The sequence below is a fragment of the Nomascus leucogenys genome, chromosome 5 (genome assembly GCF_006542625.1).
Source record: "Nomascus leucogenys isolate Asia chromosome 5, Asia_NLE_v1, whole genome shotgun sequence".
Taxonomy (NCBI): Eukaryota; Metazoa; Chordata; class Mammalia; order Primates; family Hylobatidae; genus Nomascus; species Nomascus leucogenys.
Window position 1 is genome coordinate 31,053,760 of NC_044385.1, and position 26,718 is coordinate 31,080,477.

A 26,718-nucleotide genomic window follows, 5' to 3' on the forward strand; every position below is an offset into this window, starting at 1 on the left:
CATTTAATCTCTACCTTTAGGCGATTTTACCCTGGTCCCTTGGGTCATGAATTCATCTGGAAGACTCAGACTTATGCTTTAAGGCTCTCAGAAAGTCAATCTTGGAGAAGAATCTGGCCTCCATTTTGTATACGCTTTGTTCAAAGAGCCTCCTAGCACCTTCCCAAGACCCACATCCACCACTCCCATTTTCTCTCTTGGTTCTGGTGATTGACTCTCTTTATGTTCTTGGAAAGCTGCCCAGTATCCTAAAACCAATATTGCTGCCTGGCTCTTACCAGGCTGGACCCTCGACTAAAGTTGATCCCCTGCACTCATCTTTGGACTCTAGATTTCTATTACACGCACATCCCTTGTGCCAAATTATGCTGGCTTGTCTGACCTTCCAAGTTTTACCTATTGTCATGCTTATCTGTCAGTTCAAGTCTCTCTATTCCAGCTCTATCCCACTTCCTTCTTTCTTTAGCCTGTGTTCCTCTCTTGGATCCCTGAAACATTTTGAGTACTAGGTTACTGCTATGTCCTGCCCATGTGATTAAGAATGATACTTTTTTCCCCATGCTTGCAGCTGGGTAGTCATACTCCATACCCACCCACGTAAAAATGTCTGGATCCAAATCTACCTTTCATAACAGATCTGATGTGCTATTTTAGACAGCTTTACTCCATGATATATTGCAGACTTTATGTAGGTTAACAAAGCGTTATGGTGTCATTCTTGTGGCAGCCCTACCTTTTCATTATGATTTTTGTGTTTGAGGTCCTTTTTGTGACAATTTCTTTTAGATGAAAATGCTTTTCATGAAGCCCTTTTGGTACTTGGGAACCTCACTGGAATGGATTTAGTACAAACTTGCCTTATTTCAAATTTATGTTCAATATTGAACAACATTGTTACCCATATTTAGGATAGTAGACAGGTAAAGGTTGCAGAATTTTTATGAAATGTAAAGCAATATCCACTGTTATAATGAAGCACCTACATAAAATTGTATAATACGTGAGTTTCTTATTCCTTAAATAGTCTAATTGATTGTTCATTGGGCTCACTCAGCCAAAAGTAGAGGGAAACTTTGTACAGACATCATTAGTTTTTCTCCATTTAGAGATTAATCATGAAGAGCTCTGGCTCTTTAATTCTGTAATTTGTATATTTAATGGGCTGCTGCAGAATCTATGACAGTAATTAGCATAGCCTGAAAACTCATTAATACGCAACAACATGATTAATGCAGCATTAATGCAAACATGACTGAAGTTATTTGGGTTATGTAGTAAGAAGATTAAAGCTAAAATGTCCTGTTTGTTTTACCAGTGGTGAGTATAATAGAGTGGCAAAAAAATAAAATAAAAACAGGTATCGAATTAGCTGTTTAAAAAAAGAAAAAAAGACCAGCAAAATTTAAATCAAGGTGATTTTATTTTTCCCTTAGGTCTAAAATTTGGAATATAAGTTATGTTCTTTACTTTTATATTTATTCATTTATTCACAAATTTATCATTACTGAAGGAAAGTTCATTCAACCTTTTAGTTTAACATAGGTAACCTTTTAGCAGTTTTAACATTATATTATTAGTCTTACATTGGAAACAATTTTAAATTGTACTAATCTTTGACCAATACATTATACATTTCTGTCTTGAAACTAATATATATTATTGACTATGCCAAATAATTAAAGGATTTGTTCCTACTTATTCAGAAGTTACATATTATGCCCTCTTCTCACTGTGTTCACCTCTTAAATAAATGTTCAAATACTTTATAAAATACTACCATAAAACTCATTTCTTTTAACAAAACTATCAAATATGACATGTTAAATACTGAAATAATCAATAATGTTTGGGGATGTAAAAGTGTGTAAGTTTTGCTTGTTCTTGCTGTCTCATGTAATCATATTGAAGTCCTCTCATTCTTACTTTTTTTTGGCTTTTCTTTTTTGAGACAGAGTCTCACTGTGTTGCCCAGACTGCAGTGCAGTGGTGCCATCTCGGCTCACTGCAATCTCCACCTCCTGGGTTCAAGCGATTCTCCTGCTCAGCTTCCTGAGTAGTTGGGACTACAGGTGCCCACCACCATGCCTGGCTAATTTTTGTATTTTTAGTGGAGATGAGGCCGGGTGCGGTGGCTCACGCCTGTGGTCCTAGCATTTTCGGAGGCCGAGGCGGGTGGATCATGAGGTCAGGAGTTCGAGACCAGCCTGGCCAAGATGGTGAAACCCCGTCTCTACTGACAATGCAAGAGATTAGCTGGGCGCTGTGGCGGGCGCCTGTAATCCCAGCTACTCGGGAGGCTGAGGCAGGAGAATGGCGTGAACTCGGGAGGCGGAGCTTGCAGTGAGCTGAGATCGCGCCGTTGCACTCCAGCCTGGGTGACAGAGCGAGATTCCATCGCTAAATAAATAAATAAATCGTAGAGACAGGGTTTCACCATGTTGGCCAGGCTGGCCTCAATCTCCTGACCTCAGATGATCCATCCACCTTGGCCTCCCAAAGTGTTGGGATTACAGGCGTGAGCCACAGCACCCAGCCATTTTTTTTTTTTTTGCTATTTAGTATGACCTGCTTTAATAGCTGTCCTAAACTTTAAATGACTTATTTTTCAATCTTATAGTCAAATGTCAAGAGTCATTAATAATATCTCAAACAAAACTTGCATTTTAAGGTTAAGCAATCCTGGATGACTGAAAAAAATATGTATCTGCTTTTTTGTACTTATTTTATTCTAAATCCACATTAGAAAAATGTTTATGATTTTATTCTTTTTCAATAAAATAAATCAAGTGAATATCCACGAAGTACCTGACTCTTGGCTAGGTGTTGAGGAGGAAAAGTAAATCCATCAATGTATGTGCACATGGAAATAACCATTTGGAAGAAGAGAAGCTCCTTTCAACCTAGGGATGTCTATAGATAGGAATGAAACTGCACCATAGAAAGAAAGCATATCAACATTGCCTGCTACCAACAGATGGCACTGTTAATGGTTTGTATCACAACTGTATTTGTGGGACAGATTTGCTAACATTCTCAGAAGGTAGTCTGTTTGTAAGGAGAAGAGCCTCTGTTAATGCAGTGAAATGATACACATGCTCAGTTTTGTTTAATTATCTTGTCAAAATTCCTGGAAAAAAATAAAAAAAATTATTTATATGGGATATTTCATTTAATTAAAATACATTATCTCTTACCAAAATTAATATATATGAAATTAAATTGTAGTAGAACTTTAAAACAACATAGAGTTCCTATTGCTTTGAATAATTGGTCTTTATATTTAGTATTATATGTTATATTGTTATATATACCGTATGTATAATGTTATATATTATATACTGTAATATTAGAGTAGCTAACTGATACAAAGCTAAACAACCCAGTTCTACTGAAATATATCAGATTTTGACTTATTTTTAAAAGGAAGGACCTAGAACATTTATTTCACCTCTATGGTTTTTAGTGTACTAGAAAGCTGTTTAATCAGACCATTACCAAATTGAATAAATGGCTACTTAGTGATTACTGAAGTATTTAGTGATGGGGTTGGGGAGAACTCCTTTTTTAAAAATAAGCCTTTTGAATAGTTCGTATAAGATCATCCTAATAAATAAAATGGAACAGAATGTGTTTGCCACATAATAGCTTAGTGATTTTTAATTTCTGTATTGTGATGAAACAACCAGCTTTTCTAGAATGTAGGCAGTCCTTTGTTTCTCAGAAGCTCTGCAGACTTGTGGCATTCAGTCCTAATGCTGCCATAACAGTGTTTCTAAACACTAGTTCAGAAATGAGACATTTTTGTTTAGTCTCTGTTTGGGCACAGCCAAGAGTTTAAGACTGTACATGGAGAGAAACTTGCTTTTTTCTGTGGATGTAATCCAGGGGACCTGTTGAGGTCCTTAATGGGTGGCTGACAGGATGAACTGGGCATTCAATATTAAAGGGTGGTATCATAGTTAGCAAGGGGGTTACCCCAGCAGAGTTTGTAGATCAGGAATTGTTTAGAGCCTAGATCTTGGGAAAGTGAACAAGAAGAATGTTGACTAAAGATAAAAAACAAAAAGCGAGTATTGTCTTTTTAAACTCTGAGCTCTTGGAGTGGCAATCATGTCTTTTCCATATTAGTATCTCCAGTGACGAGCATTGTCTGTTGGAGACACTCAATATACATTTCTTGAATAGAGTACGGATTTGCTGGACTTTGACACAGAGCTAAAGTTCTGTGTGATAGAGGACTGTGTGCTTATGAGAAGCTGGACTGTGTAGGTGAGGATGCTAAGGCTTCTGTTCCCATAGAGAAGTCCTTGAGATGGCTCAAGCTGCTGGTTCCCTTTTTTCTTGGACTTTGCAGGTATTCAGGATTTCTCTAGTTAGATGCTTTATGTTTTGTAATGGGTAAAACTAGTGCTAAAATATATAGCTCTTTGCTGTTTATACCAAATTGAGGGTCTCTCCAAACAAATACAGTGAACAGATTTTAATAATAATAGCTAATACTTATATAGGGCCAAATAGTTCTAAGTACTTTTCATGTATTTAACTCATTTAATCCTCCCAAAAGACTTGTGAAAGAAGAAACTCTCATTGCCCACTTATAGAGGAGGATATTAGGTGTAGAAAAGTTAGACGATTTGTCCAAATTTACATATAAATTAAGTGCTGAAACTAGTTTTTGAAAGCTTGGCTCTAGCATTTGTTTTTTAATCATTGAGCCAAACATCAAATTCCCCTTCCCATACTTTTTTTTCACTTTTACCAAAGAAATATCTTAACAAAATGACTCCTTTGGAGGAGAAATACATGCATATATATATATATAATATATATATATGTGTGTGTGTGTGTGTGTGTATACATGCATATATATCTATATATGTGTGTACATGCATATATATATCTGTATATATATATCTGTGCATATATATATACAGATATATATATGTCTATGTGTGTGTGTGTGTCTGTGTATGTGTGTCTGTGTTTCTGCGTGTGTATGAGGTCAGAGTGAGGACCAAGAAGCTATTTTTTCTCTAAAGTGGTTCACATATCGTAAGTGATTTCATTGAGGGAAGATATAGTTGTATTAGCTAAAACACTTAAAAGTTTATAAATAGGTGTGCCTACACAAAGGCAAACATCCCTCTAATTTCTGAACAGTTTTTACTTCTACTGAATTGAATGTGCCTAATATTTTAGTGTCCTGATGATTAAAGTATGAGGAATGAATTAATAACCAAGCTCAAATATGTGTATTGTTACCATGCAGATCTGTTAATACTTGTTAATTCCCACATCAGTGTGAACTAAGGAAAATGAAATTAAGTTGCATTAAGAATGTGCTCAGTTATATATAAAGATTTACTTCCTGATAGTAAGAGTGATTATATAATTATATGGTTTACTAAAATAGTTATGAGATTTTATTCTTTCATTCATTTGACATGTATTATTGGAATCTTAGTATTTACAAACTATGTATTTGGAGATAAATATTGCAGTCTGACCATAATGATAGTTTAGGTATTCCTTGGCCTGGAAGGAGGACACTAGTTTATTTTATTAACATGTTCTTTGTCTGTGGAGAGCCTCCAAAATGCCGTTTTAGTAAAATACTGGATCTTTACTAAACCATGGCTACCAAAGACAAGGTGTCATTCTAGGCAGCCAACAGACTTCTTGCCCTACTCCTGACAAGCAAAATAAAGTAGCTTGGGGTAAGAGAGGTAATGGCCATGAGTTTAGTCATTTTCATAGTTATGCTAAATCAGCTTCCCTCAGGAGCACCTCCTTCCTTTCCTTTCTCTGTTTAAAGGAGGGGGAGTATGATGTGACTGTTCTAGCACACTCAAAATTAGATGTGTGATCAAGTGTTGATCTGCAGGAAGTTCCTAATCCTGTCTGATGTTTTCTGTGTTAGCTTTTTTTTCCTTTTGTCATAATGTTAGGATGTTAGCCAGCTCCTTCATTTTGTTATTCCCTTACTTTTTAAAGCAGGATTCTTCTGTACAAGAACCCTGAAGTGATCCTAATATTGTATTCAAAATGTAGGGTCAGAATCAGGAGTGGAGATTGTGAGTTCATTGTGAGTTAACAGTCTATTATTTAAAAGTGCAACAAGAAAAGTGGTTTTGCTTTCATTCCATTTCTGGGACTCTAATTTTTTCCAAAGGAGTCTGGTATAAAGTATTGTATTGGTCCAATTGCTTGGGATCCACTGAGATTGTTACTAGAGAGGGCTTTGGGGTAAAACCCCCAAAGTAAAATTCTTTAATGTCCTTTTGGGTCATTGAACACTTTCTACCATTATGCTTGACATGGACACCATTGAAATCATTCCAAGGTCAAGGTCACTCAGCAATTTTACTAATCCTTCAAGTTAGTGGAATTTTATTTTTCCCCCCATAATGCTTGTTTCACAAAATAAAATACAGTATATTTTAGTAGATATTGTAAGATCAATTTTTAAGATTTCTTTTATCAAAATAATATAAATTTAATTTCATGAAGTATCTGTATGTTTATATATGTAAATGTGCAATTACAAATATGAAATATAATTTATATACATGTATCTATGCATGCACCTGGATCTTATTTGAGGTATAAAACATGAAACTAGAACTAATGTGTTTTATAAAAATATGTAAAAAGTTATTTAATTTTATAGAAGCACAAAGTAATGATAAAAACTCATTTTTATTAAAAATATTTTTATAACTACAATTAGTACCAACATTTTGCTTTAACCTAAGCTTAAATGCTTTATTTGATAGAGTCACTTGTTAAAATACTAAAAATTTTACAAGGTGTCAAGGTAAAATAGAAATTATTTCAAAAAACAAAAATGCATCCTGAATTTTCTCTTTTGCTTTACAAAACAAGCAAGTCCTTTATGTAGATTTCTACAATTCATAATTCAATTGCCATTAAATGGCATTCAATTTGTATTTTAGACTATTATGACTTCAATTCGAGACACAGTTGTTTTCCAAAATGAATTCAGTGTGAGGTGTATTTATGTAATAGATGAAATATTATGGCTATTAAGGTGATGGGAATTGAATAAATATAGTATGTATAAAGGGAGGATAAAAATGTACAACACTTGGATGTTGATAGAAGCGTTCTGATTAAGAAAAATATTTTTTATAATAAATTCAAGTATATTTTTATAATTTACTTTTTAATTATATACTCTGATTTTAAAAGTCTCTTTTATAATGTACTTTTATATAATTTTTCTTGAGAAATCTTGATCTTGTATTAACAATTGCATGAATATCTTGGTACCTGGCACAGTGGCTCACACCTGTAATCCCAGCACTTTGGGAAGCTGAAGAGGGAGAATTGCTTAGTCCAGGAGTTCTAGACTAGCCTGAGCAGTGTAGTGAGACCCTGTTTCTACAAAAAATTTTTTTAAAATTAGCTGGGTGTGATGGCACATGCTTGTAGTCCCAGCTACTCAGGAGGCTGAGGTTGGAGAATTGCTGAGGATTGTTTGAGTCCAGGAGGTCAATGCTGCAGTAAGCCGTGATCACGCCACTGCACTCAAGCCTTACAACAGAGAAAGACCCTGTCTCAAACAAAACAAAACAAAACAAAACAAAAATAAATAAATATCTTGGTTTGTAAGGGCAATTTGGGGTTGATAATTTGGAGAGGGATGGAAAGATACATAGATACCTATATCTGCCTGGATAGAGCTCTCTCTATATATACATATGGATACAGATATAAATAGGTAGCTGTATATAGATCGATATATATCTATGAAAATATACATCTAAATAACCACAGATATCTATTAATATCTATATATCTGTATCTATATTTTAACTTAAAATTTTACATACATATAAGCCTATAGTTCTATATTTGTAGCTAAGATTAAAAAGCTATTCAGGGGAAGACCTGAGTTGTTCTTTTATGGCATCTGGTGGCATGTCATATTTGAACATGTTGGTTGCTATTGGTGTTCGCGCTGGTGAATCCTTTCACTGGAAATTTCATTTTTTCATGGTTTACCACTCACCTAAAATGTTTTCTTTCTGGATAATATCCCCTAACTGCTTTCTTCATCTTTTAGCCTAAAGTTTCCTAAAAATTTAAAATGCATGGTAGTCAGCTTTACTTATCTTTCACAGAATAGCAACTCAAGAAGTGTATGCTAAGAGGAGGAATAAAATTATGTAAAAAATGAACTAGAAACATAGTTACCTAAGACAAAAATAATAAGTGGAAAAACCAAGAGTCAACATTTTACTTAAGGGTTTAAAAATGATATCAATTTTTACCAGTTAGGGACAATGAATAATGCTTATCACCTCCACTGTTATTTAGTGTTGTTCTGGATGATATAACCCATGTGTAATGACAGAAAAAAGAATTATGGCTGTTGAAAAGGAATAGATGAAATTATCAACTTTTTCCAGAAAATAAGTTTATACCTAAAAAAACCATCAAAACCTATTATAAATAACAGAAGTACAATGAGATGGTTAGCTATAAATAAATACATAAAAATAAATATTTTTTCTATAATTCAGCAATAACAAATCTGAAAATGATCTGTTTCTTAATATCAGTTAAATATATAATAAGCACTATAGCTTAACAAGAAATGTGCAGGATCTATTTAAGGAAAAGAGAAAAGAAGAACTTATGATAATTATTTTAATATTAGTACGAAAGAGTGAATGAGTTGATAGGTAACTAAAAGCAGAATTTTAAAAATTTACTAAAAAAAGCAATTTTTTTAGTAAATTTGTAAGTAAGAAAGAAAACTGAAATATATCCCTATCTCACTTTACATGTCAAAATAAATTACAAATTTTTTATTTAATACTTTACTTTTTCCAGAAAATTAAATATAAAAATACAGAAAATGAATGGGAAAAATATAAGTAAGTTACAAATTCTGGGCTAGGAAGCCCAATTATAAAAAGCAAAGGGAGACACCATTAATGAAAAAATTTAGATTTTAAAACAAAAATAGACCCCCTTTTTACATTTAAAAATAACATTTAAAAGCCAATTGTCAAAAAAAAGTAAACGACTTTAACATGCGACAAAGAAACAATACCCTTAATGTGGAAAAAACGCTTACAAATCAATAATAAGGATGCACAAATGACAAAAAAGTATCCAAATGAAGAACTATGATGAAAGATCAAAGTCACTATTCATCTTGGAAATACAAATTAAAACTAGAATAAGATTTCATTTTAAATCTATTGAATACTAGTTGGTGTCTTTCCAGAAATGCCAGGCCAAACTATTCCTAGTGCTAGAAATGTTTTGCCTGACAGTGGTTGAAAACTATTCGTATGGAAAGGAAATTACACAACTTGAGAAGTTTCTTGCCGTGAACTCAGAAATGAAAAGGCGGTGAGATGACAATTTCACTTCATTAATTTATAAATTCACACACTACTACAGATTTTAGAGATCATGCAATTCAGTATCTCCATTTAAGAGTAGGAACATATGGGCTATTCTGCTCAGGAAATGAGCACTATAGCATGTATATGTATTTCATAAACTATCTGGTGGATATTACTTTCTTGTTTTTTTATCATTTGGAGGTTGTAAAACATGATAAGTCCTTATAAAGGTCACATTTAGACAGCTACAGATTTTAATAGTTCCAAGGAAGGAATGGGAGATTATTTCAAAAGATGAAAGAAAACATTCTTTGATCTAAAAGCAGAACTACTATTTGACCCAGCAATCCCATTACTGGGTATATACCCAGAAGAATATAAATCATTCTACCACAAGGACACATACTCACGGGTGTTCATTGCAGCACTATTTACAATAGCAAAGACACAGAATCAACCTAAATGCCCATCAATGACAGACTAGATAAAGAAAATGTGGTACATATACAGCATGAGATACCATGCAGCCATGAAAAAGAACAAGGTCATGTCTTTTGCAGGCACATAGAGCTGGAGGCCGTTATCGTTAGCAAACTAATGCAGGAACAGAAATCTAAATACTGCATGTTCTCACTTATAAGGGGGAATTAAATAATGAGAACTCGTGAACACAAAGGAACAACAGACACTGGGGTCTATTTGAGGGTGAAGGGAGGGAGAAGGGAGAGGAGCAGAAAAGATAACTATTGGGTATTGGGCTTAATTCTTGTATAATGAAATCATCTGTTCATCGAACCCCCATGACACGAATTCATGTATGCAACAAACCTTCACACCCCACAACCTAAAAGTTTTCATAAACACATTTCTTTGTTTTATACAGATCAGAATGAAATCATTTCTCAACACTTCTTTTACATTAAAGCATGTTATTCTTGTTTTTTTCCTCAGGTATTTCCCTACTTTTTAATCCTAAGCTATAGTTCCATTGTAATTTTTAGAATGCTAATCTAATATTTATTGAATTCTTTTGTAGTAAGCAACTGAAAAAAAATAATTTTCAAAAGGAAGAAAAAATACATGTTTAAATAATAAGATAACACAACTTTGGTATTCTAAGGAATGTTTGGGGATTCATTCCAGGGCACTCATATTTTCAGGTTAGTTTTGAACTGTTATTTTGTCAAATATAATCAATGGAGATTTTGTTATTCATGTATTTATAGAGCTTGTAGCCATAAATAGTTTATGAATGGAGACATTTCTAGCACCACCTAATGGCAGTCAAGTAAAAAGAAAAAGTTTTTCTAATTTAGGGACTGTTTTGCATAATTTAAATTAAACTATATAGCCAGAGTTACTTCTATATGAAAATGAACTTTTACATTCCCTAATGCACTAACTAGGCACTGGAAATCCATCTCTGAGCAATTGGATTGAGTAGGAATGAAGCTGAAGGGATATTTGATAATAAAACCAAGGGGTTTCTGCTGTCTTTATGTGTGCAAGAATAAGAAAATACCTAGCTAATAGAATAAATTAATTTTATGTGAAAATTTTCTTTTTAGTTTCAGGAGCCTATGCATACTAGATTTTCCATACTCTAGTTTCCTGAAAAAAGTATATTTTGAGTAGTGTATTGGCATATTTTATTCGTCTTGTTTTTCCGCAGTTCTTTATACATCTTTGACCAATTTATTCTACTAGTTTAATAAAGCATTTTTTAAAGTTTCTGATAGTTTTTTTTAAACGGAGTCATATCATTCTGATTATAATATTGGAATTTTCTGTTGAATATGAGTCAAAGAACATGCTTTAGATCCGTAAGCTCTACTCATTTATTTCATGTGTTTCCTAGCAGGATTTGAAGAATGTGTTGTTTGTCATATACCTAGGACTGAGATCAATGGATTTGGTTAATGTATCTGAAGGAGAAGGAGAATTTAGCGATAGCACCAGATTCTGACACCTTTCACCCTCGTCTCAACACTTTGGTTTGATACTTTCTTCTATGATATAAACAGGGAATACTAGGCAGACTGCAGATACAGGTAGTTTTTTTTTGTTTTGTTTTTTTGTTTTTTTTTTTTGAGATGGCATCTCACTCTGTCACCCAGGCTAGAGTGCAGTGGCACGATCTCAGTTCACTGCAACCTCTAACCTCCGCCTCCAGGGTTCAAGTAATTATCTTGCCTCAGCCTCCCGAGTAGCTGGGATTACAAGTGTGCCAACATGCCCAACTAATTTTTGTATTTTTGGTAGAGATCGGGTTTTACCATGTTGGCTAGGCTGGTCTCAAACTCCTGACCTAAAGTGATCCACCTGCCTCGACCTCCCAAAGTGCTGGGATTACAGGCGTGAGCCACCATGCCTGGCCAGATACGGGTAGTTATAAAAATCAACAAGAAACAGACAGTCTGGTGGTGGTAGTAGTTTGAAGAAAGTGCTTTCTCTTTGACTGCAATTTCTTCCTTTCTATGAACATTTATTTATTGATGCCCTGTAATGACCTTCACTTCATTGTGCACCCACTGAATTTTAATTCATTCTTCACAGTCCTGCTCAACCATCACAGCTTCTGTGAACTTTTTCTGTATATCATTTTGCTCTCATTTCAACAAAATTCATCACTTTTTTGCTATTTTTTACCTGTAGATTACATATCCCTCTTGTACTGGGTCTTTATAATATTTTGTACTCATTTGGATGCAAATACTTCTACTACTATAGGACGGGTTTCCCTTAAAATAAGTATTATGCCTTTCTTGTTTATCTTTATTATTCAGAGCAAACATGTATTTTGGTGAAAGCAAAGGCAAGTTAATGGAACTAATGTATCTTTAAGTTATTGTCTACTGTTTATTTTCTCTAGTTTTATGTTTTAATGTAGGCTGATGTTTTCATTTCTTCCTTTCATTAATCCATTTTTTTTCTTCCTGCTAAAAGTTAACTAGTATTTGTTGTTAGTTTTTTGTTTTGTTTTGTTTTGTTTTAGAGACAGGGTCTCACTATGTCGCTATCTTGCCCGGGCTGGACTCAAACTCCTTGGTTCAAGCCATCCTCCTGCCTTGGGCTCCCAAATAGCTGAGCCTATAGGCATCTGATACTGTGCCTGGCTGGGTTTTTGTTTTGTTTTTGTTATTTTTAACATCATGTGATACTTGATTGACTTTTCTAAACCCATGGATTAATATCTGTTTCTAAAGTAAAAAATTGTTAACCTTGTTATTGAAGGCTAGAAATAGAAAATGTCTGGCTTAAAGGCTATCCTAAATTTTTGAAAAATTCTTGTGAGAAATCATCTCTATAAAGGGTACATTTGGAAAATACAGGTATATCTTTAAGTAAGAAAGATTCAGAATTTACAAGAAAAAATATTGAATATGAAGATGATTAGACAATTGAACAAATATGTAGATAAATGTCAATTTTTACAAAACATAAAATAGTGTTAAAAAGAGAAGAATTTATCACTGCTATCACTTACCACTGTTGCAGAGGTCTGATTAATGCAGTAAGAAATAGGAGTTTAAAAGTTGGACATAAATTGATCAGATAATTATTATTTTCTGATAATATTTCCTGTAAAATACAAGATAATCCATTGAAAATATAGAACCAGTTGAACAATCTGCAAATTGACTGGAGTCAAGAGAAATATATATAAAACAGTTGCATTCCTGTTCTCACAAAATTACTCATAAAATAATTAGAAACTTCTGTTTCAAATTGGGGTGTAGAAGAGTGGGAAAGAACTTCACTTTCATGGTAACAAGAAAACCAGACTAAAGAAATATCTTTTTCTATGAGTCTATCAAGGAGCAACCAATGCAGAAAACCCTGGCTGAACTGAATTTTAGGAAGAAATAAGTGCTTCATAGGTGATCAGCGTGCTGTGGCAGCTTCCATATTTGAGGCTAAGCACTTGTTCAAACAGCAAAAGAGTATTCTACTGTAGATGGGGAGAATTTTTAAGGTCAAGAGGAAACCATTCACCCTTAGACAACAATGTGGCCTAGTAAGATGAAATTGGATCTAGAAGTCTAAATGCCAAAGCAAGTATCTCAGCCCCAGGTTCCACTATTATCCTCCACACTTGAATTTTGCTAAGATAATATCAGTCGAAGAGGCCCTAGAAGTGGATTCCTATGAAATCTTGCCATGATTGGATTCCAGAATTATGAATAAATTTAATCCAAATATGAACCAAAAATATTTATAATCCCAGCCAAGTTCCATGCTAGCTGAAATATGGATAAGATCCAAAAGGTGGCATCACCAATGGTTGAAGGTTGAGCTAAACACAAGTGAACTAAATGTAATTAAAGCCCAACTTCAGTTCTACATAGTCAGTAGAAATATATCCACAGATTGCCAAATTACTGTAATTAGAAAGCAAAGAATTTAAAGCAAATATTGTAAACATTTTAAAAAATTTAAAGGTAAAATTCATATAATGGGTGAAAAGATAAAATATTTTAAGAGATAAACGATAGCTCTAAGAAGAAATAAAATGGAAATCCTAGATCTGAAAAGTATAAATTTACAATAAAAACTTTATTGGATAAATATACTAGCAAACTGGTCATTGCAGAATAAAAGATTAATGAATTTAAACACATATCATTATGAAGTAACCAAACAAAAATAAAGAGAAAAATAGGTTTAAAAAAAAACAGATTGATAACATGTGGAATAATATCAGGATATTTAACATACATGGAGATGTGGGTTCCAGGAAGAAGAAATAGGCAGAAAATATTTGAAGAAATAACTGTTGCTAAATATTCAAATTTGATGATGAAACAACCTAAAAATGCAAGACACTCAATGAATTCCAAGTAGAATAAATATAATATAACCACATCTTATATACTCGCAGTCTAATTACTAAAAAAAAAAAGATTAAGGAAATAAAAACCTTAAAATCAGCTAGAGAAAAGGAAAAAGACACTACATAGAAGAGAACAATGAAAGGAATGAAGGCTAACATTTTGTCAAAAATAATTGAGGCTAGAAGATAATAGAATATCTTTAGAAACTTTAAAACACCAATCTCAATTCTATATTCAGTGAATATATTATTCAAAAATAATTTGAAAGACATTTTTAGATTAAAAAATGAGTTACTATATCATGAATAGTCTTGCATTAGAAGAAGTGCTAAAAATTTTTTAGGCTAAAAAAATACCAATAATAACTCAAATGTGAGGAAAGAATGAAGGAAGATTGAAATTAAAAATGTGAATAAACAGAAAATATTATTAAAAATTCTTTCGAGGACATTCGATTAGTGAAAACAAGACATTTAATATATTCTGCTGTTTACAACATATATAAAATTAAACTGTATGAAAAAATAGTACAAATAATTGGACAATGGTAAATGGAAGTAAGTTGCTGTAAGGATCTTATATGTTAAGTAGTATAATGTTAATTTGTGATAATATGTGTGTTAAGAATGCATATGATGATCCTTAGAGAGCCATTTTAAAAAGTCTAAAGTCTAGCTAGGGAGATGAAAAAGGTAGAAAAATGGAATGTTAAGGTAACTCCTCTAATCCATAACAAACAGCAAATGCAAAAAAAAAAAAAAAAAGAAGAAGAAGAAAGTAAGAAAAGAGAGAATTCAAATAACAAGATAGTAAAATTAAGTTCAAAACATATTAATAATTATGTTGAATATAAATGCACATAACACAACAATCAAAAAGAATAGATGATTAAACTGGCTAAATAAGCAAGACTCATAAAGTGTGTACAAGAAACATACTTTAAGTATAAAAACATAAAAAGCTTAAAAGTAAAAGGATGGAAAAAATAGACCATGAAACATTTGTCATAAGAAAATGGTAGTGGCAATATTTATATCAGCCAAAATAACCTTTAAGACCAGTAATATTACTAAATAGACATTTTATAATGATAGTCAATTGGTTAAGAATAAATTATCCTAAATGTGCTAATATGTAGTAATAGAGTTTCAAAATACATAAAGCAGAAGTTTACAAACTAAAGGACAAAATAGACAAATTCTCTCCTATATTTTGAGATTTTTAAATGACTTTCTTAGTACTTAATAAAAGAAGTTGATAAAAATCTATAAAAATACAGAAAAGTCAAACACACTATCAACAAACTTCAGTGACAGTTATTGTACATTCTATACAAAACTGGAAAATAGCTATTGTTTTTCAAATGTACATGGAAAGTATGTACATTTGAAAGTATGTACACTACAAATATTCTACAGCTAATATGCTAGGCCATAAAAGAATCTTAATACATTTCGAAAGTTGAAGTCAGAGTATATTCTCTGTTTATATAGAATTAAATTAGAAATCAATCTGAGAATACTATCTGGAACTTTTCTAAATACTTCAAATTAAACAACACATTTCTAAATGCCCTATCAATTAAGAAAAAGGGAATTTTTTAACAATTAAAAAATAAAGTATAACATGAGCTTTTTGGAATGCACCTCAAGTAATGCCTGGAGAGAAATGTATAGGTTAAATGGTTATCTTAGAAGAAAAAAGTCCAAGCTTTCCTAATCTTCTTCTTAAAACAGGCAAAAAACAACAAATTAAGACCAAAGTAATAAGAAATAAAAAAAAATTAAGACAAAATTGGATATCAATTAAATAGAAACAGAAAGCAAAGCCCAGAATTGGTTTGCAAGAATGATGGGTGTTGGGGAGTGGAGAGTGGTAAGGGGAGAGAAGGAGGGGGAGAGAGAAAAGGAGAGGAAGAGAGAGAAAAAAATATTTTGGATTAATTTTAAAAATCTATCAATATGATTTACCACATTAATAGAGGAAATAGTATAGCAAAATATCATATTATCTCAACAGAGCTGAAAAACATTTCACAAAATCTTATACCTACTCATAATGAAAACTTTCAGCAAACTAAGAATAGGAGAGATAAAGGACCACTGCAAATATTCTACAGAATATATGTGTGTGTGTATATATATATATATACACACATACATATATGAAATGTACACCACAAATACTCTACAGCTAATATGCTGGACCATAAAGCAGGCAAAAAGTATATATTATATATATTTATTATATATACTTATATGTACTTAATATACTTATATATATTTTATATACATATATAAAAAAGTGAAATAGTGCATGTTTTGCTTTTAAGATAGGGATCAAGTTTTAGTTCAAACTTTACCAGTAGTTCTAGACACTGCTAAAACAATACGATAATATAAAAGTCATAAATATTGAAAAGGAAAAGAAAATGTATTTGTCATTGACATAATTTTGTATGTAAATACTTTGAACAATCTTTGAAAAAGTGTTAAAACTAATAAATGAACTTAGAAAGATTGCAGAATACAATGTTAATATAAATAAAATTAATTGAACATACTAGCAATAAACAATTTAAACAAATAAAGTTGGGTTTAAAAGAATATGCAAAATATAGCATTTAAATTTAACAAAATAAATGAAAATATTTGTATAGCCAAAGCTATAAAACATAACTTAGAAAAATCAATGTAAACCTAAATAGATGAAGATTTATGATGTTTGTGGATGAAAAACAAAATATTGTTAAAATAGCCATTTTCCTGAAGTCGATTTATTCATTTAATGTAATTCCAATCAAAATTAGAGCAAGCTTTTTTGAAGAAATTCCCAACTTGATTCTACAAGTTGAAAGACCTAGAATATCCAAAATACTATTGAATAAAGTATTAAAAAAATGGCTGACTTAGCCATCTTATTTCAAGATTTAAAATAAAGCCATAATAATTAAGACTATAGTATTTGTGTAAGTACTGGCAAATTAATCAGAAGTAGACTCAGACTTCCAATGTCAAGTAACATTTGATAGAGCTAAGGCAATTCAATGGGGAGAGTACTATCTTTTCAACAAATGGTACTGTATAGTGTATAGGAGTCAAAAAAATAATAAAGCTTGACCGCTATCTCACATCATGCATACAATTTAATTTGAGATGGGTTCATAGACCTAATAAATAAAAGCTGAAATTATAAAGCTTCTAGAAGAAAAATGAGAAAATATCTTGATCATCTTGGTGTTGGTAAAGATTTCTCAGGCAAGGTACAAACAAAGCACTCACCATTAAAAATGATAAATTCAACTTCATCAAAAATGTTAAGAAAATGATCGCCATTCTAACTGGTGTGAGATGGTATCTCGTTGCGGTTTTGATTTGCATTTCTCTGATGGCCAGTGATGAAGAGCATTTTTTCATGTGTCTGTTGGCTGCATAAATGTTTTCTTTTGAGAAGTGTCTGTTTATATCCTTCGCCCACTTTTTGATGGGGTTGTTTGTTTTTTTCTTGCAAATTTGTTGGAGTTCATTGTAGATTCTGGATATTAGCCCTTTGTCAGATGAGTAGATTGCAAAAATTTTATCCCATTCTGTAGGTTGCCTGTTCGCGCTGATGGTAGTTTCTTTTGCTGTGCAGAAGCTCTTTAGTTTAATTAGATCCCATTTGTCAATTTTGGCTCTTGTTGCCATTGCTTTTGGTGTTTTAGACATGAAGTCCTTGCCCATGCCTATGTCCTGAATGATATTGCCTAGGTTTTCTTGTAGGGTTTTTATGGTTTTAGGTCTAATATTTAAGTCTTTAATCCATATTGAATTAATTTCTGTATAAGGTGTAAGGAAGGGATCCAGTTTCAGCTTTCTACATATGGCTAGCCAGTTTTCCCAGCACCATTTATTAAATAGGGAATCGTTTCCCCATTTCTTGTTTTTGTCAGGTTTGTCAAAGATCAGATGGTTGTAGATATGTGGCATTATTTCTGAAGGCTCTGTTCTGTTCCGTTGGTCTATGTCCAACAGTGATAGTCTGGATTAAGAAAATGTGGCACATATACACCATGGAACACTATGCAACCATAAAAAATGATGAGTTCATGTCCTTTGTAGGGACATGGATGAAGCTGGAAACCATCATTCTCAGCAAACTATCGCAAGGACAAAAAAACAAACACCACATGTTCTCATTCATAGGTGGGAATTGAACAATGAGAACACATGGACAGAAGAAGGGAACATCACACACCAGGGCCTGTTGTGGGGTGGGGGGAGGGGGGAGGGATAGCATTAGGAGATATACCTAATGTTAAATGACGAGTTACTGGGTGCAGCACACCAACATGGCACATGTATACATATATAACTAACGTGCATGTTGTGCACATGTACCCTAAAACTTGAAGTATAAAAAAAAGAATAAAAACTTCAAATTAAAGAAAAAAATGAAAAGGTAAGTCGAAGACTGGATTAGGCTAGGTATATGTTTAACTTAGAAAATGCCAAGCAGTTTTCCAAAATGATTGTTCAATTTTGCCTTTACATTAGCAATGTATGAGAGTTTCCATTGCATTACCTGTTCAGCAGATTTTGGTGTTTTTAATTTTAGCCATTCTAGTGAGTATGGAGATGTGTCTCATTGTAGTTTTAATTTGCACTTCCTGGATGAACGATGACACTGAACATCTTTCTTGTGAGCGTTGGTTATTTGCATATCAGAATTTTTAGTCAAGTGATTGTTTAGACGTTTTGCTCATTTTCCATTGGGTTGCTTGGCTTTTTATTGAGTTGTAGGATTTTTTTATATATTCTACATGTCCATTGTAAGAATTTAAATTTCTGATAAAAGATTAAAAAATCTATAGTAACTTTTTAGGAGCTTTTTCATTCATACTAGGGACTTGTATTACAGGTTCCTTCTCTTGATTTCGATTTTGGAAGGCAAAATTTTCATCAGCTGAAATGTATTAGTTCTTGATTTCTTTTTGTTCTTACAATAGCTTTGTATGGCTATTACCTGACAACTTCCGATCATTTTGAAATGTCTTACATTTTTCTGTATCTGCAATAACAAAGTTAAATTGACTAGAATAAAGGCTTTTGGATGGCTTTTTATGTTTCTTAGTTCAAGAGAGACACATTTGGTTTTTGAAAAATGTTTGTGTTGAAGTCTATACATACAGAAAAGTGCAAAAAGTAGCAGTGTACAGGTTGACCCACTTTTATAACCTGGACAGCCCTGTGTACCCAGCACCCACAGTACAAAATAGAACACTACTGGGCCCCTAGTGGGCCTGCCTTGTGCCCTTTCTAAATCCCAGCCAGGATTACCTCTATTTTGACTTCTAACATCATACATGGATTTTTGTCTGGTTTTGAACTTGATATAAATGGGATCATACAGTATATATTCCTGTGTTCTTAGTGTCTCTTACATATCCATGTTTGTGAGATTCATCTATATAGTTGTTCATTCTCATGCTATATTTGTTGTTTGTACAGTTGAGTGACATGTGTGTATGTTTCAGTTTGAAGGTGTAATAAAAGGTCTTGCTATAAACATACTTGTATATCTTTTGACCCTATGCATTCGGGTGGGGCTGGATATAGATCCAGGAGTAGAACAGCTGGATAAAAAGATACACATATCAAAAGATACAAGGATAACTTTTTTGTTTGTTTGTTTTGAGGCGGAATCTCGCTCTGTCGCCCAGGCTGGAGTGCAGTGGCGCAATCTCCACTCACTGCAAGCTCCGCTTTCCGGGTTCACACCATTCTCCTGGCTCAGTCTCCTGAGTAGCTGAGACTACAGGCGCCCGCCACCACGCCCGGCTAAATTTTTTGTACTTTTAGTAGAGACAAGGTTTCACATGTTATCCAGGATTGTCTCGATCTCCTGACCTCGTGATCTGCCCACCTCAGCCTCCCAAAGTGCTGGGATTAGAGGCGTGAGCCACTGTGCCCGGCCCAGAAGTATAGCTTAATAGATACTGTCAGTTTTTAAAAGAGATTGTACACACCAACTAGTAATTTATGAATGTTGCATGTATAGATATTATTACATTATATATTATAAATTTAACATTTTACTTTTTAATTTAATATTATATATAAAATATATGTAATATATACCTGTGTGTATGTGTATACACACACATATACAGTAGTCACACATATTTGGCTACACTTTGTGTTTCCTTTTCATTTTAGCCATTCTAGTGGATACTTAGCGGTATTGCATTTCATTTTGCAGTTTTCAGATGACTAATGATACCAACCATCTTTTTCATATTTTTTTTTTCTGGCTATGTATCTTGGTATCAGATATACATATTACAAATATCTTCTCTCACTATGTCATTTGTCTTTTCATTCTCTTACTCATACCTTTTGTTAGCCAAAAGTTGTTAATTCTAACATGGTCTAATTTATCAACTTTTCCCTTTATGTTATAGCTTCACGTTTATTGTTTAAGAATTATTTGCCTAATCCATGGCCTCGAAAGTGTATGATTTTTATGATTAAATTTTAAAGTTGTAAACCCTCTTACTTGAAAGTTAAATATTTCCATGTAGAACTTGAATTTTTCATATTTTTAGAATGTTAGGCCATGGATGTAAGTTTATTTTACACATCTCATGTATACCATTTGTACAAAGTATGTGTTCCTTAAATATTTCCTGAATGAATGAATATAGACATGCATGAAATGCTCTATTATTTAAACACTAGAAAGAAAAATACTGAACTTTAGAACATTTCCTTTCTGTCTCATTTTTTGAAAATCAAAACCTAAATTTCAGCAAGTGAGAAAAGTATAATTTTCACTTGTCTGCCCATTTTAGTCAGTGTTTCAGCTTAACACAAACATTAAAAGCAAAAATATTTTGGCACTGCTGGGCTCTGATCCACAGTTCTTGTTCCTGGGCCCGGGATGGAAACACATTCATGAGGCAGAGAGGAAGACAAGTTCAACTACACAGCTGTATTAAAATTTCTGCTCTCCTGCGCCCACCACATGTCCACTTTCATTTCTTTGGCCAACACAAGTCACATCACTAAGCCTAAGTCAATAGTTCAGAATCTGTAAATACATAGTCTTCTTATAGGAAAAGAGAGTGTTAATAATTTTGAATAATTATGCGTGTTACCAATCTGTCTCACGGTAGAGTCAATAATATTTTCTTTAAAATGTTTTATATGTTAATCAAAATATTATGTTTATATTTAAATGTATTCTTTTTTATTTAGTTCATTTAAAGAATTGATTACATGATTTCAGCATCTGGCTCAAAAGATAGAATTTATCTATATCTACGGCAATAATTAATTGTCAAGAATATGATGTTTCAGTGAAAGTGTGCATTTTTAATTTCGTCATAGATTTTGTGCAAAAGACATTCATTATTTATTTTGGCAATGTAAAGAGAAAAATGAGAAGATTAAATTATTTGGAAAATGCTGTGGGAAAGTCTCACATACACCATCATATCCAATTGCCTTTTTTTATACTATAGCTTCCCTTCTTAAGAAATTTTCCTTGATCTGTGTGAAGTATTATATTTTAGTTGCACTAGCAGTGCATTTTCTCATATAAGCATAAAACTTGAAAATTAAATAATATATTTTAGAAAAACACATGCACTTGAATATTTCTTAAATAGTGCATAATTTTTATGAGATTCCCAAGTGTATCTTGTCTAAATATTCCTGTAATTCTTACTGATTTATTTTCATTCATCAGATTTCTCTTGAATTAAAGACAAGTAGTTGTCTTCCCAGAATGAGCAATTATTGATATCTTCCAACACCCAATTCCTTGTTTTTATTCTCCTCTCTACTGCCACATAGATGACTCCAACACACTGGTAGACAGTTTTGCTCTCTTCATGTTCCAAATTACAGCTATTTTTGTGAAATAACCTCAAGCTGTGTAATTTTATAGGAACAGGTTTTATTATAATATATGATACCAAATATCACATAAAAAGTGGTGACAGAAAGATAAGATTTCTCAAATAGAGTTACTCTGAACCATAGGGAGAGAAGCTTAAGAGAAGAAAAGAGTTGGTAGAAATATAATTGTTCTCTGCTCAGGTTGTAGACCAGACTTTACATCTATGTTTCTGCTGGTAGATGTTTCCTTTTATCTCCCTGGTCTACTCTAATAATTAATTTCTATGTCTCTCATTTCTTTCTCTATCAGATTTTTCTAATTCGTGTTCTGTACCCATCTTCTACTCATTCATTTCCTCGGTCCTTATCGCCCGGCAGTCAAGAGTCAGTCCATTCTACTCAACTGAAAAAAATTATGTCATTAACAGCTCCATAAGCTTTTCTTCATTTCTAATTATTCTGGACCTATTGGAAGTGTTTACACAGTTAACTAACCTTGCCTCCTTAAAGTTCCCTCCTATCTAGGCTTCCATTTTACAATATTATCTTGATCTAGCTTTATTCTTGCCCTTATTTTTTTCTTTTCTTAAATGTGGACATTCCATTAAAGGCTCTTGTTCTTTCTCTACAATCTGTCTCTTAGACATGGCTTTTGATAGGTGATTGCCAATTTATTTTCCTAGCACCATCTTCTCTTGTGATACTCAGTTTCTCATTTCCAAATGGCAGACAGAATTTTCTACATCATAAGTTCAGTATGCCTAAAACTAAAGATAATTCCTAACCCCAGATTTCCTTCCTTATCTGACATTTCTATTTCTGTGATTAATACCCCATTTTCCTCAATAATTGGTGAAAAGAATGGACCATTTTGCCCCACACCATCACCTCATATCAATATGTCTTAATGTGCCTTTCCTGATATGTATAGAGTTTATCCTTTCAATTATTAATTCAGTTACTTGTCTGTCCTTGTCTCATTCTCCCAAAGCACAGCACTCACCTCTTTTCTGTGTAGCTAAGTTATGTCTCCTCTCTACATTTCATCATCAATTTTGTTGCCCTAGTCTCAATTTTGAAAATCCCATTCCTGCTCTCCACTCAAATTTTAATTTCTTCCATTAATTTATGGGATAAGTTTCAAATGGGTGGCTCAATCATTTCAGTGCACTTATTAGGGGAGATGAGAGAGAACAATACATCTAGTAGCAGGAGTCCAAGTGTGTTTAACTACTGAAAAGCAATTTGTTGGGGCAAACGATTCTATTCTGTGGAGTGGAAGAGTTACCAGGAAGGACGGCCTCCTGAATCTGACAGCAAGAACACAACACTCAAGCAGACCAGAGTAAGAGAAGAAGAGAGTGTGTAATAATGAGATATAAAAATCACTAGGACAAGTTTGTGGAAAATGGCCAAGAGCATAAAACATAGAAGATGGAGATGCAGAAGTCAAGAAGGCCAGGATAAATTTGATTTGCCTTCTTGGAAAGTCTAAAGCTTGTATCCTAAACTTAACCTTTGCTGTGACTAAAGGAATGGTACTCTAAAAATAACTTAGAACACAGCGTTCTTTTTCATCTTTGTCTTCTATACAAACTTCTCAAGCCAGATTGTACAGATGTGGTCTCACCTATTTCTCCAGATTTATGTAATTTGCTCCCTCACAACCAGCCTTCCTCAAACTTTCCATACCTCTAAGCCTTTGTACAATTCCCGCCAAATCCTTCATATTCTCTGAAAACAAGCTGAAGTATTATATTCTCTAAAACTGTCCTCAATTTCTTTTAATCAGGTATTTTGTATGTATCTCTATACCATTTATCACATCGCATTACTTTTTTTTAATTGTCTTTTTTCTCAACTAGAACTCAATGCCAGTTACAGGCTTATTAGTTTTTCTTCTTTGCTGTGTAGCAGAGTACTATTCAACAAATGTTAGTGTTCCACAGATGTATGTTGAAAAAACGACAGTTCAATGTTCACCAAATGATAGCTGCTTTCCTGCCTTCAAATCCTAGCTAAAGTTTTTCTCTTAAGACATGGTTTCTGGGGTAGTTGCTGTCTATTGAATCTGAGTTAACCACCACCCACCTGTGTAGGACTTTTGGTTACCAGCCCAGCCTGAAGGAAGATCTCCTTCCTTTAAATTTTTATTATCCTGGCTGACTGTATTTTTACTCATATCAGTATTCATTCATTATTCACTATTGTGTTCTTGAGATGTTATTTGATTTTCATATATGGTCTTGAGCTCCTATTTGATTCTTACAGGATAATTTGTTAAGACATATACATTTAATATTTTCAACTAAACTGGAAATTCTTTGAAAACAGAGATTGTGTCTCTTGCCAGTTTTTATATATTAAGCAAAAAGCCTTACATAGGGCAAGAGCTCCATAGTATGTGTTGAGTACGAGGGATACTGAGTAGAGTGGAGATGGGGCCATGTAATGGTAGGACTGGAGATGGGGCCATGTAATGGTAGGACTGGAGATGGGGCCATGTAATGGTAGGGGGAAGGCATCATTCATAGGACTGGAGATGGGGCCATGTAATGGTACGGGGAAGGCATCATTCATAGGGCTGGAGATGGGACCATGTAATGGTAGGGGGAAGGCATCATTCATAGGACTGTTGCATATTGCCCCTGCTTCCTAAGCTGTGGAAATTTCTATGAGAAAAGAGCATTGTATATCCTATGCTATGCAGGGCTAGTATGTGCTCTGAAGGGTCAGTAAAGATCCCAAAATTCTGAAGGCTGCAAACCATTTGGTTATAGGATGGTGTTTCAGGAAATTACCTCTATAGGCCACTTCATGGCAGGTCTTTCCAATATTAACTTCTATTACTGAACCCATTCTTTAAACTTCATACATATTTTAAGCAAGACCCTCTGTGTTTCTTTCACTCGTGTCAAAAACCCATTTATTTTTATGACTCTCTGATAATGTTTTCACATTGATACTCTGAGTATCCAATTTTGGGTTGACAATATGTCTTTTTAGGTTGATGAGTTTTGCATAAATTTAAACTTCATTATATATTGATTAGCAGGAACGCAGGCATAAGATTCCAAGTACTGAGTGGCATTTAAAATGGGATATATTTAAAACCAAATGGCCTAGACCATGCGAGTATATTGCTGTGTATAATTTCCTGACTGTACTCACTACATCATAAATAATAATGAAAGTAAATGTACATTTATCAGAAAGAATCAACAAAACCCCAGCACTGATTTGCTGATCACACTTGTCTTACCAGGCATTAAGGCCAGCTTTCGAACAAAAGTGCCTGAAGGTTTGATTGTCTTTGCAGCATCACCTGGCAATCAGGAAGAGTATTTTGCACTTCAGTTGAAGAAGGGACGTCTTTATTTTCTTTTCGATCCTCAGGTAAATGAGAAATCATAAAAATTAATATTTTTAAGAATTTAGTAGGTGCCCGGTACTGAGGTAAATACTTCTGTTTTCACACTGAATCTTCATTCAAACCTTGTAAGGTAAGTACTATTATTATCCCCATTTTGCCAATCAAGAAAATGAAACTTACAAAAGTAATGTGACTTGCCCTCAGCTAAAATAGCGGAGCTAACTTTTAAACCATCATGGTCCGACTGAGAATCTATGGGCTTAACAACCAAAATGCCACCTTATAATGAAGATTAAAACTTTCAAATAAATTTAAAGAGATCTATTTTTATTTTTCTTAATAGCAAAAAATCATGTCCCCTTTTCTTCCTTCCCTGTCTTTCTTTTTTCATTGTTTCACCAGCAAATATTTAAGTGTCTATCGGGTACTATTGTGCTGGGCATTGCAGACTAGTATAGTTTTAAAGTTAAATATGACCATGCCCCTGCAAAGGATACAGTAAAATAATCAGTTTAAAATGATTATAAATTGTGTCAAAATAAAGATTTAGGATTCTATGTGTTATAGGAACGTAAAATAAAGAAACACATTGTTTTCTGAGTTGTCAATTTTCTCTGGAAATGTGATATTTAACTGAGATACAAATCAATGAAGAAAAGTTGGTCAGGACAAGAGCATATGTCTGTATGTGAGGGTGTATATTTCAGGTGGGGCAGTACAGGGGAGATACTGATCTCCACCTAGGAAGGTGCTGAGCATAAAGTTTCCAGGCAAAGTGAGCAGCAAATATTAAGGAAACAGCAAATATTAAGTTCCTGAGGTGGACGAGAACATGGCACACTCAGTACACTGAGATGAATCTCTTATGGCTGGGAACAGAGACAAAGGGAAAGGTGGTAGATTGAAAAGCTGGGTAGAAACCAAGTCATTCAAGGCCTTGTAAGCAAATGTGAGGATCTGAATTTTTCCTAAGGGCAGTGGGAAAGCACTGAACAGTTGTCTTCACTTGAGTTGAACAAATATCAGTGAGCATTTGATATTAGGTATTATATTAGGCATGTGAGTAGTTGAGAAATGAGTAAGACTAAGTAAAATATATTAGCTTTCCATTTTCTCAGTTCTTCAACTTAAAACTGATGATCTAAATCACCTTTACATTTCATTGGTAAAGCAGACACAACGTTCACCCTCTGTATCCAAGTTGCGTCTAGGATCATGGACTGAGTGATATGACTGAGGAT

General features: G+C 33.4%; 1 protein-coding gene across 1 annotated transcript in view; it reads left to right on the forward strand.

Annotated features, from left to right (window-relative positions):
- USH2A (usherin) overlaps positions 1 to 26,718 on the forward strand; it is a 795,293-nt gene that overhangs the window by 303,207 nt on the left and 465,368 nt on the right. Inside the window, exon 22 of the mRNA XM_012506628.2 lies at positions 25,370 to 25,500. Within this exon, the coding sequence (XP_012362082.2) occupies positions 25,370 to 25,500 (131 nt within the window). The remainder of the gene's footprint in view (positions 1 to 25,369; positions 25,501 to 26,718) is intronic.